This window comes from Nansenia antarctica (assembly GCF_963989245.1).
Source record: "Nansenia antarctica genome assembly, chromosome: 7".
In the NCBI taxonomy this organism is placed as follows: domain Eukaryota; kingdom Metazoa; phylum Chordata; class Actinopteri; order Argentiniformes; family Microstomatidae; genus Nansenia; species Nansenia antarctica.
In genome coordinates, this window is record NC_137677.1 from 4,001,212 (window position 1) to 4,018,681 (window position 17,470).

The 17,470-nt window shown below is 45.2% G+C and overlaps 1 protein-coding gene across 1 annotated transcript; it reads left to right on the top strand.

Moving 5' to 3' along the window:
* Positions 1-312: 312 nt before the first annotated feature.
* LOC308161932 (tudor domain-containing protein 5-like) lies at positions 313-14,929 on the top strand (the record flags this gene model as incomplete). Its single annotated transcript, XM_080536012.1, has 15 exons — positions 313-541; positions 955-1,458; positions 2,510-2,583; positions 2,966-3,049; positions 3,219-3,275; positions 3,577-3,739; positions 4,267-4,460; positions 6,254-6,471; positions 12,395-12,604; positions 12,986-13,052; positions 13,204-13,404; positions 13,694-13,822; positions 14,146-14,250; positions 14,524-14,600; positions 14,749-14,929. The coding sequence occupies 15 exons, from the start codon at positions 313-315 to the stop codon at positions 14,927-14,929; spliced, it is 2,493 nt and encodes an 830-aa protein (XP_080392138.1).
* Positions 14,930-17,470: the final 2,541 nt, after the last annotated feature.

Here is a 17,470-nt window from a genome sequence, read left to right on the forward strand (position 1 = left end):
TAAGGTTCTATCTCCGTTTAGAATGATGAGGTTCTATCTCCGTTTAGAATGAGAAGGTTCTATCTCCGTTTAGAATGATAAGGTTCTATCTCCGTTTAGAATCATAAGGTTCTATCTCCGTTTAGAATGATAAGGTTCTATCTCCGTTTAGAATGATAAGGTTCTATCTCCGCTTAGGGTCGTTCAGAGATATTGAGCGTCAACGTTTTTACATTCCATTATGTTTTGTGAGATGGAACCTTTGTATTTTATTAATTACTAACTCAAAAATGTCAACATTATAAAAATAACACCACACAGGCATTTATAATGATGACCCAAGACCAGCTACTGTGGGGCCTGAAGAAGGATGTTCGCTCCGTGCTCAACTCGTCCAAGTTAGGCCTGTCCCCGGACGACCTGAGTCGGGACTACCTCTGCATCGTGGGCCATCCGCTGCCTCTGAAGTCCCTCGGCTTCCACAACGTGATGGACATGATCAAGGAGATGCCTGACGTGGTGAAGATGGACTTTTTGGAAGACGGCAGCTTGGTGTTGAAAGGTAAGCCCAGTCTAGTAGTGGTGCGGCTGTGGCGCAGGAGGTAGAGTCGCCGTCTAATGATCACAAGGTTGGCAGATCGGCGGTTTGAGCCCCGGTTGGCCACATGTCGAAGTGTCCTTGGGCAAGACACTGAACCCCAAAATTGCTCCCAGTGAGCGGGCCGGCGCCTTGCATGGCAGCTTGCCGCCATTGGTGTGTGAATGTGTGAATGAGAGGCCGTTGTAAAGCGCTTTGGAGCAGCAAAAAAGTCGCTATAAGTGCAGTCCATTTACCATTACCATTTTAGTACTATGACCTGCACAGAGTAAAATTACACACGTATGCACGAAAAAACTACTTTATTCCAACCCAACTCTTTGCCTCGCTTTTTCTTCCCCTCCCTCCCTCCCTCCCATCCCTTGGTCCCTCTGCAGCGGTTTTGGACGAAAGCACCCGACGCATAGGGGAGATGGTGGCCCGGCAGCGTGTCCGTAAGCCCAACAAACCACACAGGGGCAGTATGGGCTTATTCCCCGCCAGCCCCCTCCCCCGGCGGGGCCACGCCCCCCCGGCCCTGCCCGCTCACCTGCGCTCACAGCTGCGGCAGCTGCTCGCCCAGGGGCCCGTGGGCCTGTCGGAGCTGGAGGCCGGCTTCGCCCGCCACTTCGGCCACCCGCTGTGCTTCGTCAACCTCGGCTTCTACTCCGTCGCGGAGATGCTGGCGGCCGCGGCGGACCTGGTGGCGGTCAAGCCGAGCCGGACGGGCTCCCTGCTGACCCTGAAGGTGGCGCCACCTGCGATGGGGCTGACGGCGTCGCAGGGTGGGGCGCTGATGGCATCGCGTGGGGGGACGGCGGTGAGGACGGGGCAGATAAAGCCACCTCGACCACAGCTGACCCCCTCGACGGACACATGTGCGAGGCCAGCGGTAGACACAGGTGGGTTGGTACTACAGTGTAGACAGATCGTGACGTTAGAATTATGAGGTTCTATCTCCATTTTTGGTCAAAATTGAGTTTTTTACATAATCTGATCCATTAGGTGTTTATTAATGCCTGTGTGGTGTTATTTTTAAAATGTTGACATTTTTGAGTTAGTAATTCATAAAATACAAAGGTTCCATCTCACAAAACATAATGGAATGTAAAAACTTTGACGCTCATTATTATCGCTGAACTACCCTAAACGGAGATAGAACTGTATAATTGTAAACTCACGTTTTCTTTTTAACATTTACTTTTTCTTTACATGTATGCGTTTGAGGCACCTGATGTGAAGGCTTTTTTCTGAGCAGGACTACATTTAGCACTTGTGTCCATGGGCATGCTATCATTCAGTATCCCTGTTTTATACCTTTAACTATACATGGCTATAAGTTGGACTAGCCTGGGAACACCACCACTAGTGTGCCCTTCAGTACGTTACTTAGCCCTAACTTTCTCCAGGGAGACTGTCCCTGTAAACTCTAATTAAGTGGTAAATGGTAAATGCTAACTGCTAAATGGTTCAGGCGGCATAGAGCAAATTACCCCTCGGACAGGAGGTTATGCCAGAGAGCTTTTTTGGATCCACACCCTAGAACGTTTACAACGCCTAGGCTTGAATGAGGATTTCGACATGTGTTGTGCTATGAATAAATTACTTTAGACACTATGTTCTATGCTATATGATGGCTACTGCCTGATGTCTGCATGTTTGTAGCATTTCTCTATAGTTTTTTGTTCTGTTAAGTATATATTGTAAATATTTCATGTACTTTTAGGTGTTTCCTGTCTCATGAACACATGTTTTTTGTAGTCCACTAAATCTAGGACTACAATTCCCATGATGCCTAGCCACTAGGTGAAAGATTTGACACAGATGTTGTGCATTGGCTAATTAAGTGATGTTGTTTGAAGCCTTTATACCACTGCATTCAATTGTCTGCTTTATCCCTGAAGAAGGTTTATGACTGAAAGTTCGTGCAATAAACTAAGTTTTTTTGCACAGATTTGAGTGTGCGGACGGATGCTGAGCCACAGCTCATCCAACAGGGGCAGCTATTTGAAAGATGTGTCATAAAAGTGAGTCTGTTTCTCTTTTTACCTCATAGTAAATGTTCTGTATGTGAAACTAACATTCAGGGGTGCAAACTTGTCACCTTTCTGCTAAATTAGCGGTTTTTACCACAAAATAGTAAATCCATGTGAATCAACCATGTTGATAATTTTCTTCATTTTCAGGCAAAAAATAAATGTTGTCACCTTTTTAGGCCATCACCAGTTTGCACCCCTGAACATTACTTTAAATGCTTGTAGAGTTCACTCCTACTAGAAGTCATGTTTTTTTGTGAAGAACATTTAATGAGATATGATTATTGGTCTCGTTGCACTTCACATTTATATGAATGGGAACTCACCCAATCACCACTAGTGAATGTGTTGTGTTTGATTGGCCACGATGCAGCTGGAGGAGAAGCTCAGGCAGCGTATCCTGGAGAACGGCCATGCGGGCACCGTCAGTGAGGAGCTGAAGGCCAACCTTCGCCAGGTCAGTTTACATCTTCCCAAAGCGACTTACAATCAATACATTTGTTTAAGTAAATGAGTCAGGAGCCAGACTATTGAGTTGCTCCTTTATGGGTGGATACCGAAATCATTGAAAACTCCTAATGTTCTAGTCACACGTGATGGTGACAGTGAAGATTCCTTCTTTCTAGGTTGTTGCTCAGAACAGTGAAGGGATATCAATACATGATCTTCATGCCGAATACAAGGTAATTATACTAGTTTCCTTTGTTACACATATTCCACTCTACTTTACGGGGCGGCTGTGGCACAGGAGGTAGAGTCGCCGCCTAATGATCACAAAGTTGGCAGATCGGCGGTTCGATCCCCGGCTGGCCACATGTCTCCCAGTGAGCGGGCCGGCGCCTTGCATGGTAGCTTGCCGCTATTGGTGTGTGAATGGGTGTGAATGGGTGAATGAGAGGCCGTTGTAAAGCGCTTTGGAGCAGCAAAAAAGGTGCTATATAAGTGCAGTCCATTTACCATTTACCATTTACCCCTGGTCAACAGAGGATGTTTGGGGAGGAGCTCCCGGTGGCCCAGAGTGGCTTCCTGAGCGTGACTGAGATGGTGGGGGCGCTGAGCGACACGCTGCACCTGCGGCCTGTGGCCGGGGAAGAGGGCCCCCACTGGATGATCACCGACACCAAACACACCGGCCACACGCAGCCAGGTCAGCTCGATGGTTTCAATTTGTATTGTTACTTTGGATAAAAGCGTCTGCTAAATGGTTAAAATGTAAGAAATGCATCCTATCTATTCTATTCAGCTAATACCATTGCATTCCCACATTATTGAGAGATCACAGCCATTTGTCCCATTGGGGGAAGGGTCATTTGAAGAGGAGGGGCAGAACTGAGTACTGTATCTTATAGCTCATGGCATTCTATAAACGCAGCACCCTGATAATAATAATAATAATAATAATAATAATAATAACTTTAATTTATATAGCGCCTTTCAGAAACCCCAAGGACACTTTACAATTCAAGGGAATGATCAGACAGACAAAAACAGGACAAAACAAAACTGAAACAGTGACTAGGGGCCAAAGGCCTTGGAGAACAGAGAGTCCAGGGTGGGGGCATTGCGGATCACTATGGGGAGGGAGTTCCAGAGGGTAGGTGCAGCCACGCTGAAGGCTCTGTCCCCAAAGGTCCGTAGGTTTGTTGATGTGATGTTTTTGGCCAGGGGCTGTAGAGCCCGACACCCCCGGCGATGCTGAGCAGGGTGACCGGCTGAACCCCTCCAGCCAGGGCTATTACTTCAGCTCTGGGGAGTCGCCCTGGGAGGGGCGCAGAGAGGAGGAGGACGGGGAGGACGGAGAGGCCGCCGCCGACAACGACTTGATGTCAGAGACAGACCTCCGCATCACCACCACCACCTTCCAACAGGTGAGAGAAGAGACCCGTCTGACTCGGGTCTGAGAAGACAGGTCGTGACGTTAGAATTATAAGGTTCTATCTCCATTTTTGTCAAAATTGAGTTTTTTACATAATCTGATCCATTAGGTGTTTATTAATGCCTGTGTGGTGTTATTTTAAAAATGTTGACATTTTTTGAGTTAGTAATTAATAGGGGTGTAACGGATCACCTAACTCACGGATCGGATCGTGTCACGGTTTTTGAGTCACGGATCGGATCATTTTTCGGATCAACACAAAACATAAAAATAAAAATAAAAAGCTTTTTCCTCGAATTCTGTAAAAACACCACTTTTACTGTGTAAAACCCAACAACATTCAAGATGTCAAAACTGGTATATATATATATATATGTGTGTGTGTGTGTGTGTGTGTGTGTATATATATATACATATACATATATATACATAACATATTCTACACTCAAACATTAGGCTACATATTAAACAGAAACACACATTCAACTTAAATGATGCAGTAGGAGAGAGGGAGGAGGCACCTGGTTGCAGCAGTGAATCACTGGGCTCTTTAAAGCAGACAAATAAACATGTTTTATGCCACTTTTAACTAAATAATAAAGTGAAACCTTACTTTAAACATGGTATGAAAAAATTGGCTACATTATCAGAAGTTGTCAAGCTGCCTTTTTCGTGCCTCCCATCAACACACCAGGGTCGCGGCAAATGTGTGGCCATGCTCGTACGACTTTCTCATTGCACAACGCTTAAACACCGTAACTTTTTTATCGACCACACTTCCAATGACACTGTCCGTCATTGTTATAATTGATAGCAAAGCCAAAGTGCTCCCATACATGGGATTTAAATGACGAGGGAGGCATTTCGAGTTCTTCTCTGTCGCCAACATAAGCAGGACTTGCCATGAACACTTGGGCTGTGTTCGTAAATTTGCTCTGATAGCGCCGGAGAGCACACTGGGTCCGACGTCATAAAGGGACCAAGTAATTTGATTGGACAAGAGGCGTTCCATGAATGCTGATCAGATTCCAGAGCGAATTTACGAACGCAGCCTTGTTGTTCTAGATTTTTTTTTGCATTATCAACCTATCATTGCGCTTTAGAGTAAAACAAAGCACGCAACTGTCGCGTCTATCTTTTCATGGCAACTCTACATTGTGATTTACAAGGGATATTAACTAATATTAAGTAATATTGTTACTTGGTTACATTTTGCAATTGATCCGCGGTACACATGCGTGCCGAACCGTGGGGGGCGATCCGTTACACCCCTAGTAATTAATAAAATACAAAGGTTCCATCTCACAAAACATAATGGAATGTAAAAACTTTGACGCTCAATATCTCTGAACCACCCTAAACGGAGATAGAACCTTATCATTCTAAACGGAGATAGAACCTTATCATTCTAAACTCACGATCTGACTCTGGTCTAAGAAGAGTAACTGGTCCTACTTGCCCTTTTGTTCAAGGTCAGTCTGTAGCTTCTGTTTCCCCTGAGGGCAGCTGGACCAAATACATCATCATAGACAATTGAGGCTGAAACCGAAACGCATTTCACAAGAATAGATGTTGTTTGATTTCTGTACATCTTTGATCACCTCCTGTACATCTTCTTTGGTGATTGTAAATGTTCAAGGACAACCCATTCAATCCACAAAGTGTCTTTGTGGTGACAATAAAAATGTGTGTGTGTGTGCGTGTGTGTGTGTGTGTGTACACGCACATTCATGTGTGTGTGTGTGTTTGTGGACACTCATGGCTGTGTGTTTCTCCCCCCTCTAGATGGTGGCCAAGTTCCCTGCCGTGCAGGTACGGTGTATGGCAGGTATGGTTCCTCTGGACGCCCTGCGGGGCCAGCGCCTGAGGGCGCCCACGCCCAGGGACCCTAGGGAGGTGATAGAGGTGTTGGTGGAGCACGTGGAGTCACCCAGCAACTTCTATATCCGCTTCCACGAGACCCGGGAGGCTCGCGCCCTGGAGAGCATGATGGTGGAGATGAGGTGAGGAGACTGTGCCGCTTAGACCGGGGAGGAAACATGACTGAATCAGAATTAGAAGACTTTATTGCCATGACATGTAAACATGTTAGGAATTTGGTTTGGGACAGTGGAGCGCAGTTTACAACAGGACAGGTGCAAGACAGGAGAAGACAGTGCAAACCAACATCATTCAGGGGTGGGGGGGGTCGGTCGGTCTAAGTCTCATCCATGTCACATGATGCACAAGCTAGCTAATCTCCCTGTCCGCTAAACTCTGCTGCAGTTGAAATAACGTTTAGCTTCAGGGAGCTAGGTACAGTTCCAGACAGCATAGAGAACCCAGTCACAGTAAACTGTTTTAGAAGTAATTCTGCAGGTGTTGAGGTCAGGGCTGCCGCTACTTACACATGCATCATTGTTAGACCACCGTTAGTGCTAGCGATATCTATTTAACACCATTAGTGCTAGCGCTATCCCCCCCCCCTAAGGTTAGCCACAAAAAAAATGTGTCACCTTTTTGGGCCGTCACCTGTTTGCACCCCTGTATTATGTATAAACCACTTTCTCACAGATCCAGTTCAGTGTCACTCTACATGGGTAGTCATACCATTGATTAAGTTTACTTCCATAATTAAATATGCAAACACAGTCATCATCCCTATAACTATTTGGCTGATTGTGACCCCAGTACGCTGTGTTGAGAGGTGTGCCATCCACCCATTTCCAGGTCCCCTCTGTGTCTCTCTCAGTCAGACCAATCCAGACGAATTTCTTATTCAAATCAATGATAAAGTCCTGTTCCTCTATGCTGTTGATGACCACCAGGTCTGCTCCTCTGTCTCTGCAGTCCTGTCTGCTCTCATCCCAGGTTCTAGTCTCAGTGGAGAGGAAGTAGCAATTGCAGCCAAACTTCATCCATCCTTCTGCACAACCGGTTTTCAGTTTCCTCTGAAGGTCGTCTCTCTCTTTAGTCAGGTTGTTGTAACTGGTCTGTAACCAGTCTGTGTGATCATTCTCATATTTGTCTGAGAGACAGGAGAAGCTGTGGTTAGGTTGACAGCCTGGCGGTTTATAACTTGTTCTCACCATCAGGTTCTACTGAACTGATTCAGTTCATAAGAATTACGACCATGTGACATTCAGTTTGGTGGTTTCTCTTCATAGAGCTCTCTGTTAGGGCTTTCACACCGGCAAAGAACCGTGCCGGTTCGCGTTCGCAAACCAAGTCTGGAACCGGCCGGCGCGTTCAGACCGAAGCTCAATTGGTTCGGAACCTGAAAAGTTGGTTCGCAGAATAAAAAAAAAATAGTGGTTCTCAGGTGAACCAAAAACGCGAACCGTGACGTCGTCAGAGGGTGTGTCCTATTCTAGGCTGCAGAGACCAGCAAGGAGGAAGTAGACAAAATGTAATCTAATGTAAATCTAATCATTAGTGATCCAAAACAATATCAAAAGTGTCATTATTCTCTCTATCTTCCTCACATGCTCAGCAAACACACACACGCACACGCTCGCGGACATGCGCGAACGCGAATTTCGTAAGCCATTTCTATTCCAGTAACGGAGCAGCTGATTAGTAAAAGAACGCGTGTAGAAAGTGTCTTTTGTTTTGTTTCACAGAAAATTTGGTTTATTTCAGATACTGTAGTGGAGTTTATCCCGCCCCTTCATCACCCAGCGTTGATAACGCGGATGGTTCAGGTTACACTGGTATGAACGCGGGCTCGTTCACCAGACAGCACCAAGGTTCAGAGGTTTCCGAACGCGAACGCGAACCGGCACGGTTCTTTGCCGGTGTGAAAGCCCTGTGTTAGGGCTTTCACACCGGCAAAGAACCGTGCCGGTTCACGTTCGCGTTCGGGAACCTCCGAACATTGGTGCTGTCTGGCGAACGAGCCCGCATTCATACCAGTGTAACCACAACCATCAGGGGTCATACCAGTGTAACCAGAACCATCAGGGTTCATACCAGTGTAACCAGAACCATCCGCGTCATCAACGCTGGGTGATGAAGGGGCGGGATAAACAAAAATGTCACAACTAGATGGCAGCTACTTCACTGGACATGAGGATAATATCTTCCACTACAGTATCTGAAATAAACACAATTTTATATGAAACAAAACAAAAGACACTTTCTACACGCCTTCTCTTACTAACCAGCTGCTCCATTACTGGAATAGAAATGGCTTACGAAATTCGCGTTCGCGCATGTCCGCGAGCGTGTGCGTGTGTGTGTGTTTGCTGAGCATGTGAGGAAGATAGAGAGAATAATGAAACTTTTGATATTGTTTTTGATCACTAATGATTAGATTTAGATTAGATTACATTTTGTCTACTTCCTTCTTGCTGGTCTTTGCAGCCTAGAATATGACACACCCACTGACGACGTGACTGTTCTACGTTTTGGTTCGCGCTTGAGAACCACTATTTTCTGGTACCCGCTGCGAACCAACTTTTCAGGCTCCTAACCAATTGAGTTTGGGTCTGCATGCGCCGGCCGGTTCCAGACTTGGTTCGCGAACGCGAACCGGCACGGTTCTTTGCCGGTGTGAACGCCCTATGTGTGTATTCAAGGATAATATCATAATCACAAGTCAGGAGACTCACAGTGGACAAGACGCAGGGAGACGTTCAGTGTGACTTGTAGAACACACATCAGCCCAGCAACCAGCATGTGGATTCTCCTACCTGCAAGAGAGACACACACACACACCATTCTACATCACTGAATCTCATATCAATGAACAAACATAAAATGATGATTGTTAGTCACTCATATCTCTTTGAATCTGTGCTGATTCTATGTCTTTAGAGTCGTGAGATTTTAATGTGTAAATAAGAAAGTATAAGTATACTTTAGAGTATAAGTCCACAAGATGGCAGCAGACATTTGCACAAAAGTGTCTGAAGCGTTAATGTGTGTGTGTGTGTGTGTGTGTGCGTGCGTGCATGCGTGTACGTTTATGCGTGTGCGCGGACAGCATGCTGTGTGTGTTTATGTGTGAGTGTGCGTGTGTGTGTGTATGGGTTTGTGCGTGTGTGTGTGTGTGTGTGTGTGTTCACACCTAGACAAGTTCTCACTACAATTACCTTTTATACTGTTTTTAATATTCTTCCTCTTTTTACTCATTCCTTTCTTTTGAGGGCAAAAACCACCACAGGGTCACATTCAGTTAGCGACATGCTACATGCTGATACAGCTAGATGCAGTAAGAGACCATATATACAGTTTGGTAGAGAGGAAGTAGGGGGTAGTGGTGGTCTAGTGGATAGTGAGTTGGACTTGGGATCGGAAGGTTGTGAGTTCAAATCCCGCCTGAAGCCACACCACTACTAGTGTGCCCTTGGGTAAGGCACTTAGCCCTCAGTTATTCCAGGGGGAATGTCCCTGTAATTCGTAATTGTAAGTCGCTTTGGATAAAAGCGTCTGCTAAATGGCCAAATTAAATTATTAAATTATAGGAAGTAACTCTATCAACGACATTGACACTGAACTTGAAAGGTGAATATTTAGGCCTTCCAAACATTTGTCCAAATATACCAACCATTTAAAAATGAGTCTCTACAGTATGTGCATTTTAAATCCATAAGTCTTACTCTGTTTCAGCTGTGTGTGTGTGTGTGTGTGTATGTGTGTGTGTCATCAGAAAAGGGAGATTCAGAAATCACAAGCATGATTCATGATGACAGTTATTAGTTACTGACCTGAGTGAGGACAGTTATTAGTTACTGACCTGAGTGAGGACAGTTATTAGTTACTGACCTGAGTGAGGACAGTTATTAGTTACTGACCTGAGTGATGAGACTCTCTGACCACAATCCTCTCTTCCACCGCCCCTCTGTGGAACCTGACGTTTTCATCCTTGTCAGGGTTGGCATGGATAACCTCAGACATCTTTCCAATGCTTTTTATTCTAACTTTACCTCAACTCTACTGTATAGTCTCTTTGTCTGTGTAGCTGCGTTAGCATGTGTGCCTGACTGACAGCTGAATGTGAGACTGTTGTTGCTGCCCTCAGTAGAAAAGGAAGTGTACAACGATGATGAGGAAGTACACAGGTGTTTGTGTCTGCACTGAAACTCTGCCCCCCCCTTCTTCAGGGGACTAATATTACTTTATTTTTCTTATTCAATTGGAATTGGTTTTTAACAATTTTGTCTAACTATATTATATTTATAGATTTTTTAAATACATTTTATTTCCATTCATCTATGACAGGTCTCTAATATGCAACATACTAGTTGTTGTCTTGTTTTTTTAGCTCTAGCTTTTTTCATGATGCGCGAGCTAACTAATCTTCCTGTCTGCTAAACTTTCAACAACGCTGCTGTTGAAATAACTTTTAGCTTCAGGGAACTAGGTGCAGTTCCAGACAGCATAGAGAACACAGTCACAGTAAACTGTTTTAGAAGTAATTCTGCAGGTGTTGAGGTCAGGGCTGCCGCTACTTACACATGCATCATTGTTAGACCACCGTTAGTGCTAGCGGTATCTATTTAACACCATTAGTGCTAGCGCTATTCAAAGGTTAGCCACAAAAAAAACGTTTCACCTTTTTGGGCCATCACCAGTTTGCACCCCTGATCATAGTGCATGGGGGGGGGGGGGGGGGGACACCAGCAGCAGCATTTAGGAGCCGGATGGCCGTGGGGAAAAAGCTGTGTGCGTGTCGGGCCTTCACAGTCTTTAGTGACCTCCTGCCTGAGGGGAGCGGGGCGAAGAGGCTGTGGCCTGGGTGTGCGGGGTCAGCCATGATCTCCCTGGCCCTCCCCAAAGCCCTACTTTTTGACTCTACTTTCATTTCCCATTGGGAATGGGAAATGAATATAGAGTCAATGGTTGCCTTCATTGTAGTCATGCTGCAGATTATCAGATCTCACAATACCTTGAGTCTAACATCTCAGGCAACCACATGTACAGTAGCAGCAAGCACAATGCTGATCTGTGCAGCCCCTAGGTGACCTGGAACGTAACCATATGTGTGGTGGCCTGGGAAAACCCTTCACATGGTGGCATTTTGACATTTTCATTTTTTTATATTTCCATAAATTAGAAGTTCTCAGCTATTCATAACTGGTTGAATGACTGAGATAGCCCTTTATTTTAAAAAGTTATGAGCATTTTAATGTATCATGTCAAAAAAAGTGAAAGGTGAGAAATGCTGCCCCCGACCCCTTTCTCCTCCGGGTCGGGGGAGGAGCCTATGCAGATCGTCCGGTCTCGTTTGTCTGCTTGTGATGCGGTGTTAGTCTGCTCGCCTCGTCGGTATGCGAGGGACAGATCCATTTGTGTGTCTTCTAGTTAAGATTTTATTACTTTATGCTTATTGTGAGCATCAGTAAACTGGCAATAACACAGGTGGAAGTATCGTCTCTCCTTTCGCTCATGTGTGCGTGCTTTGCTTAACTGAGAATGAGACACGTTCAACGTGACGTTGTTTCGCTAGCAAACTACCCACCACAAAAACATAAAAATAAGTACTTTCTCTTTTGTTTTCTTAAAATGTTTATTCACCATAATGTAGTATGGAGTTCAAAGTACTAGAATACCACATAATATCAAAATCGCCGAAATAGGACATGTCCATCTATTTTTGCTCTTTGCCACAAACGAACGCCAGCGACATCCGACGGGTTTTCCCAGGCCACCACACATATGATCAGGTCAGATTCCTGTATCTGGAGTGGTAACATAGAACCATGAATAGAATAAAAAAGAAAGAAAACATTCTTCTAGCATTGCGACTGCCAATGGCTCCTGGTCCTAGCATAGATTATGTTTTCTTACCATGACTGATGGATATATGATTCACTTACTTAGACAAATCTATTTGTTGTCAGTTCGCTTTGGTTAAAGACGTCTGCTGCTAAATGGCCAAAATGTAATGTAACGAGTTGCAAGATGATGTCAGAGTTTGTGGGAAACGCCTCTTCCTCCTAGGAGTTGCTACACCTATCCCGAGGTGTCGGAGTGGTACTCCCTTCCCTCACGTTTCGTGCGTCAGGGCCAGGTGTGCTGCGTGGCTCCCAGAGACGAGTGGTTCTACCGGGTCGTCATCCACCGCGTCCTCAGCCAGACCCAGGTGGAGGTGTACTACGTGGACTTCGGGGACCTCACCACTGTGGACAGGACCAGCCTCAAGTTCCTTAAGTAGGCTTCTTCTGGTCCAGTTCAGACAGAGAGCAATGAAAGTCAATGGGCAGGTTTCACTAGACCAGTGTTAATATTGGCAGGCTTTTTAGACACTTTTAGTCATTGGTGTTTAGATGAAGTCACCTCCATTTTTCTTAGTTCCAGTCCAGTTCCAATTGATGAAAACTGAAAACATTCCAGTGCAGTCTCAGTCTTTTCGTCGCTGACTACGGCTAGACTAAAATGTTTTGGGGGTTTTGTGGGAGACCGCTTCTTGCCACATATTGTAGTGTAAAATCAATGTCCTGTAAATGTGACAGTCATTTTAACGACAAGTGTTAGGCCTCCTTGTCTGTTTTGCTGTTGTCCCCCTACATCTCTCTGCTTTCTCACCCCAAGGTGTTGTTACTCTGAGCTCCCGGCCCAAGCGGTCCCCTCATCACTCAGTGGAATCAAGCCTATGGGTGTAAGGCTCCACACACATCTCATATCACTGTTATTGACCACCAATCTCCCCAAGCTTTTAACATTGTATTGCTCCCATAGAGTCCCATTGACTTCCAGATAGCACTCTTATCTCCCATTCCATATTAAAAGCCTGTGTTTTGGTGTTCCAGGGCAGTTGGAGTTTGAACGCTACCAGCTCCTTCCAGAAGCTGTGCTGTGAGCGCCTCCTGTGGGCAGCTCTGCACAGCTACCACGCAGACTTCCTGCAGGTCTTCCTGTGTGAGACAGACACGGAGGAGGACGTGTACGTTCACAGTGTCCTGCAGAGCCAGGGCCACGGGCTCTCCTGTCCCTCTGCAGTCAACTCAGAGGTCAGTAATGTACACACACACACACACACACAAAATTGCTCCCAGTGAGCGGGCCAGTGCCTTGCGTGGCAGCTTGCCGCCATTGGTGTGTGAATGTGTGTGTGAATGAGAGGCCGTTGTAAAGTGCTTTGGAGCAGCAAAAAAGGCGCTATATAAGTGCAGTCCATTTACCATTTACACACACACACACACATACACTTGCTTATACATGTACTGTATATATCCCATTCAACAACAATGATCCATTGCATCCATCCATTTGTTGTGTCAAACGTATTTCTTCTTTCAGCTGTGTGAGCAGTTCAACCCTGTGACCCTGTATCTGGGCGAGGGTGTGTTTGATGAGGGGATGGAAGTAGACATGGACGTGGTGGACCAAACCCCAGAGCCCTGCACCCAAACCCCTGCCACACCCCAGGTGAGGAGCTCCCCTTTCCCAATTCTAACAGTACACACACACACACACACATCACACTCTCATTGTAGCAGACTAATGATCGTGGAGTGAAGATATTATCAAAGCGTACGCGCCTGTCGATCACCCATCCGCTTTGATAATATCTTCACTCACGATCATCTAGTCTAGTCTGGCGCCTGCGCCGTCTGTTGTTCTTCCTGCACACAGGTACAAATATCCAGGATCCAGCAGCGTCGTCGGGCTCGCGCAAACAAACCCGGCGAATGTTTTACTTGCTCCGGACAAGTAAAAAAGCGTTACTGTCTAACCCTGATGTGTTTTAGGCTGCAGACCCTGCTGTTGGGAGCAATGAAAAAGAAGTGAAGCAGCTGCCTGACCTCCCAAAGCTGGAGTTCCTCGGGGTGACACAGGCCAACTTCAAGGCCCAGGTATGACCTCTGACCCTGTATCACGCCCTAGGATTGAACAAGAGTTAGATTGTGTACAATAGATAAAGCATGTCTATTATAAGTAAGTCAACCATCCATGCCATATCATCGCCATGTCCTTGGTCCAATTCCGGCCATCGACAGCTGCAAGTCATCCCCCCTCTCTCTCTCACCCATACTTCCTGTCAATCTCTACTGTCTCTATCCTAATAAAGCAGAAATGCCCTAAAAACATATATATATATATTTTTACTTGTGTGTTTGTTGTGTCAGGCTGAGGAGATGGTTGTCTGTCCACACACTGACAGCACTCAGACAGCCTTTGATGCCTTGGCCACCGTGATGGATCTGTGAGTTATTACTTTTATTACTTTTATGCAGTATGTCTGTTTGTTTATGATGATGTAAAGATTATTATTATTATGGTACTTCCACATTTGTTGACATGTATGGTTTCAAGACTGTGTGTGTGAGCGTGTATTTCTGTGTGTGTGTCAGTGGGGTTGAGGTCCATGCCCAGAGTTCAGAGGTCGGTGCCCAGAGTTCAGAGGTCAGGGCCCTGAAGGCGGAGGAGGCCCTCCAGGCAGCGCTGGAGAAGATCCAGAACCTGGAGAGACAGCTAGCTGAGACCCAGAGGAGCCCAGAGGTCGGCTACCTCAACCACAGACCAACACCATAACACACTACTGTCACAGACCAACACCTTAACACACTACTGTCATAGACCAACACCTTAACACACTACTGTCATAGACCAACACCTTAACACACTACTGTCATAGACCAACACCATGACACACTACTGTCATAGACCAACACCTTAACACACTACTGTCACAGACCAACACCTTAACACACTACTGTCATAGACCAACACCTTAACACACTACTGTCATAGACCAACACCTTAACACACTACTGTCATAGACCAACACCTTAACACACTACTGTCACAGACCAACACCATAACACACTACTGTCACAGACCAACACCTTAACACACTACTGTCATAGACCAACACCTTAACACACTACTGTCACAGACCAACACCTTAACACACTACTGTCACAGAACAACACCTTAACACACTGCTGTCACAGACCAACACCTTAACACACTACTGTCATAGACCAACACCTTAACACACTACTGTCATAGACCAACACCTTAACACACTACTGTCACAGACCAACACCATGACACACTACTGTCATAGACCAACACCTTAACACACTACTGTCACAGACCAACACCTTAACACACCACTGTCACAGACCAACACCTTAACACACTACTGTCACAGACCAACACCTTAACACACTACTGTCATAGACCAACACCTTAACACACTACTGTCACAGACCAACACCTTAACACACTACTGTCATAGACCAACACCTTAACACACTACTGTCACAGACCAACACCTTAACACACTACTGTCACAGACCAACACCTTAACACACTACTGTCACAGAACAACACCTTAACACACTGCTGTCACAGACCAACACCTTAACACACTACTGTCATAGACCAACACCTTAACACACTACTGTCACAGACCAACACCATGACACACTACTGTCATAGACCAACACCTTAACACACTACTGTCATAGACCAACACCTTAACACACTACTGTCATAGACCAACACCTTAACACACTACTGTCATAGACCAACACCTTAACACACTACTGTCATAGACCAACACCTTAACACACTACTGTCATAGACCAACACCATAACGCACCTCAACCACAGACCAACACCATAACACCACTGTCATAGACAAATCAATAACACACCTCAATTATTATGTCAATACTACACACATATCAGTGATATTGCAGGTAAAAAACATAATACATCTTTCTGTGAAGATAATTTCCCCCCACCAGAGCAGGCTGTTTTGTATAGGCCTGAATCCTAATTTCAAATATACGCTTAATTCAACTCTTTGTGCAAAACCTCCCATTGGCATAAACATCTCAACTTAATGGCCTTGAAGCCTATGACTGATCTACTGTAACTCACAGTAACATGGCCTAGGAGAGAAGACATCTAGAGTACTCTACTCTGTGGTTTTACTCCACTCTCCTTCTCCTCTTATAATACAGGGTTCGACAGTAACGCTTTTTTACGTGCCCGGAGCAAGTAACAAATTCGCCGGGTTTGTTTGCGTGAGCCCGACGAAGCTGCTAGATCCCGGATATGTTTACCTGTGTGCAGGAAGAACAACAGACGGCGCAGGTGCAAGACTAGACTAGATGATCGTGGAGTGAAGATATTATCAAAGCGTACGCGCCTGTCGATCACCCGTACGCTTTGATAATATCTTCACTCGGGATCATCTAGTCTGGTCTGGCGCCTGCGCCGTCTGTTCTTCCTGCATACAGGTAAAAATATCCAGGATCTAGCAGCGTTGTCTGGGCTCGCGCAAACAAACCCGGCGAATGTTTTACAACTAAAAAAGCGTTACTGTCGAACCCTGTAATGCAATCAGTGACTGTTTGAATTTGGTACACTCATACGCATATATTTGCATTACAGTGAGCAAGAAATCTGTCGGTGGCAGGCCCAAAGAAGGTAGCCACACCTGAGCCCAAAGTAGTGAGTCAGAAGCCTGAGTCGAGTCCCAAACCCTCCAAGCCCAAGAAACTACAATATTGTATTGTGTATTAAAAATGTATGTTCTATTTAAAGTTCAAAAAAAAAAAAAAAAATGTTCTAAGGTTCTATCTCCGTTTAGAATTATAAGGTTCTATCTCTGTTTAGAATTATAAGGTTCCATCTCCGTTTAGAATTATAAGGTTCTATCTCCGTTTAGGGTAGTTCAGAGATATTGAGCGTCAACGTTTTTACATTCCATTATTACATTCAATTGTCACCGTCTTTGAGCCTCGGAAAAGCGCTATATCAATTTAATGAATTATTATTATTATTATTATGTTTTGTGAGTCGGAACTGTTGTATTTGATTAATTACTAACTCAAAAATTTAAACATTTTAAAAACAACACCACACAGGCATTAATAAACACCTAATGGATCAGATTATGTAAAAAACAAAAATGGAGATAGAACCTTATAATTCTAACATCACGAAATGCAGTGGTCTTTGACAAGGTCTCAAGAATGTGGTGACACCTGGTGTTCTGGTCACAGGCATGTCGGCATGGGTTCTAATCCGGCCCATGCCCTGTTGACATGCCCT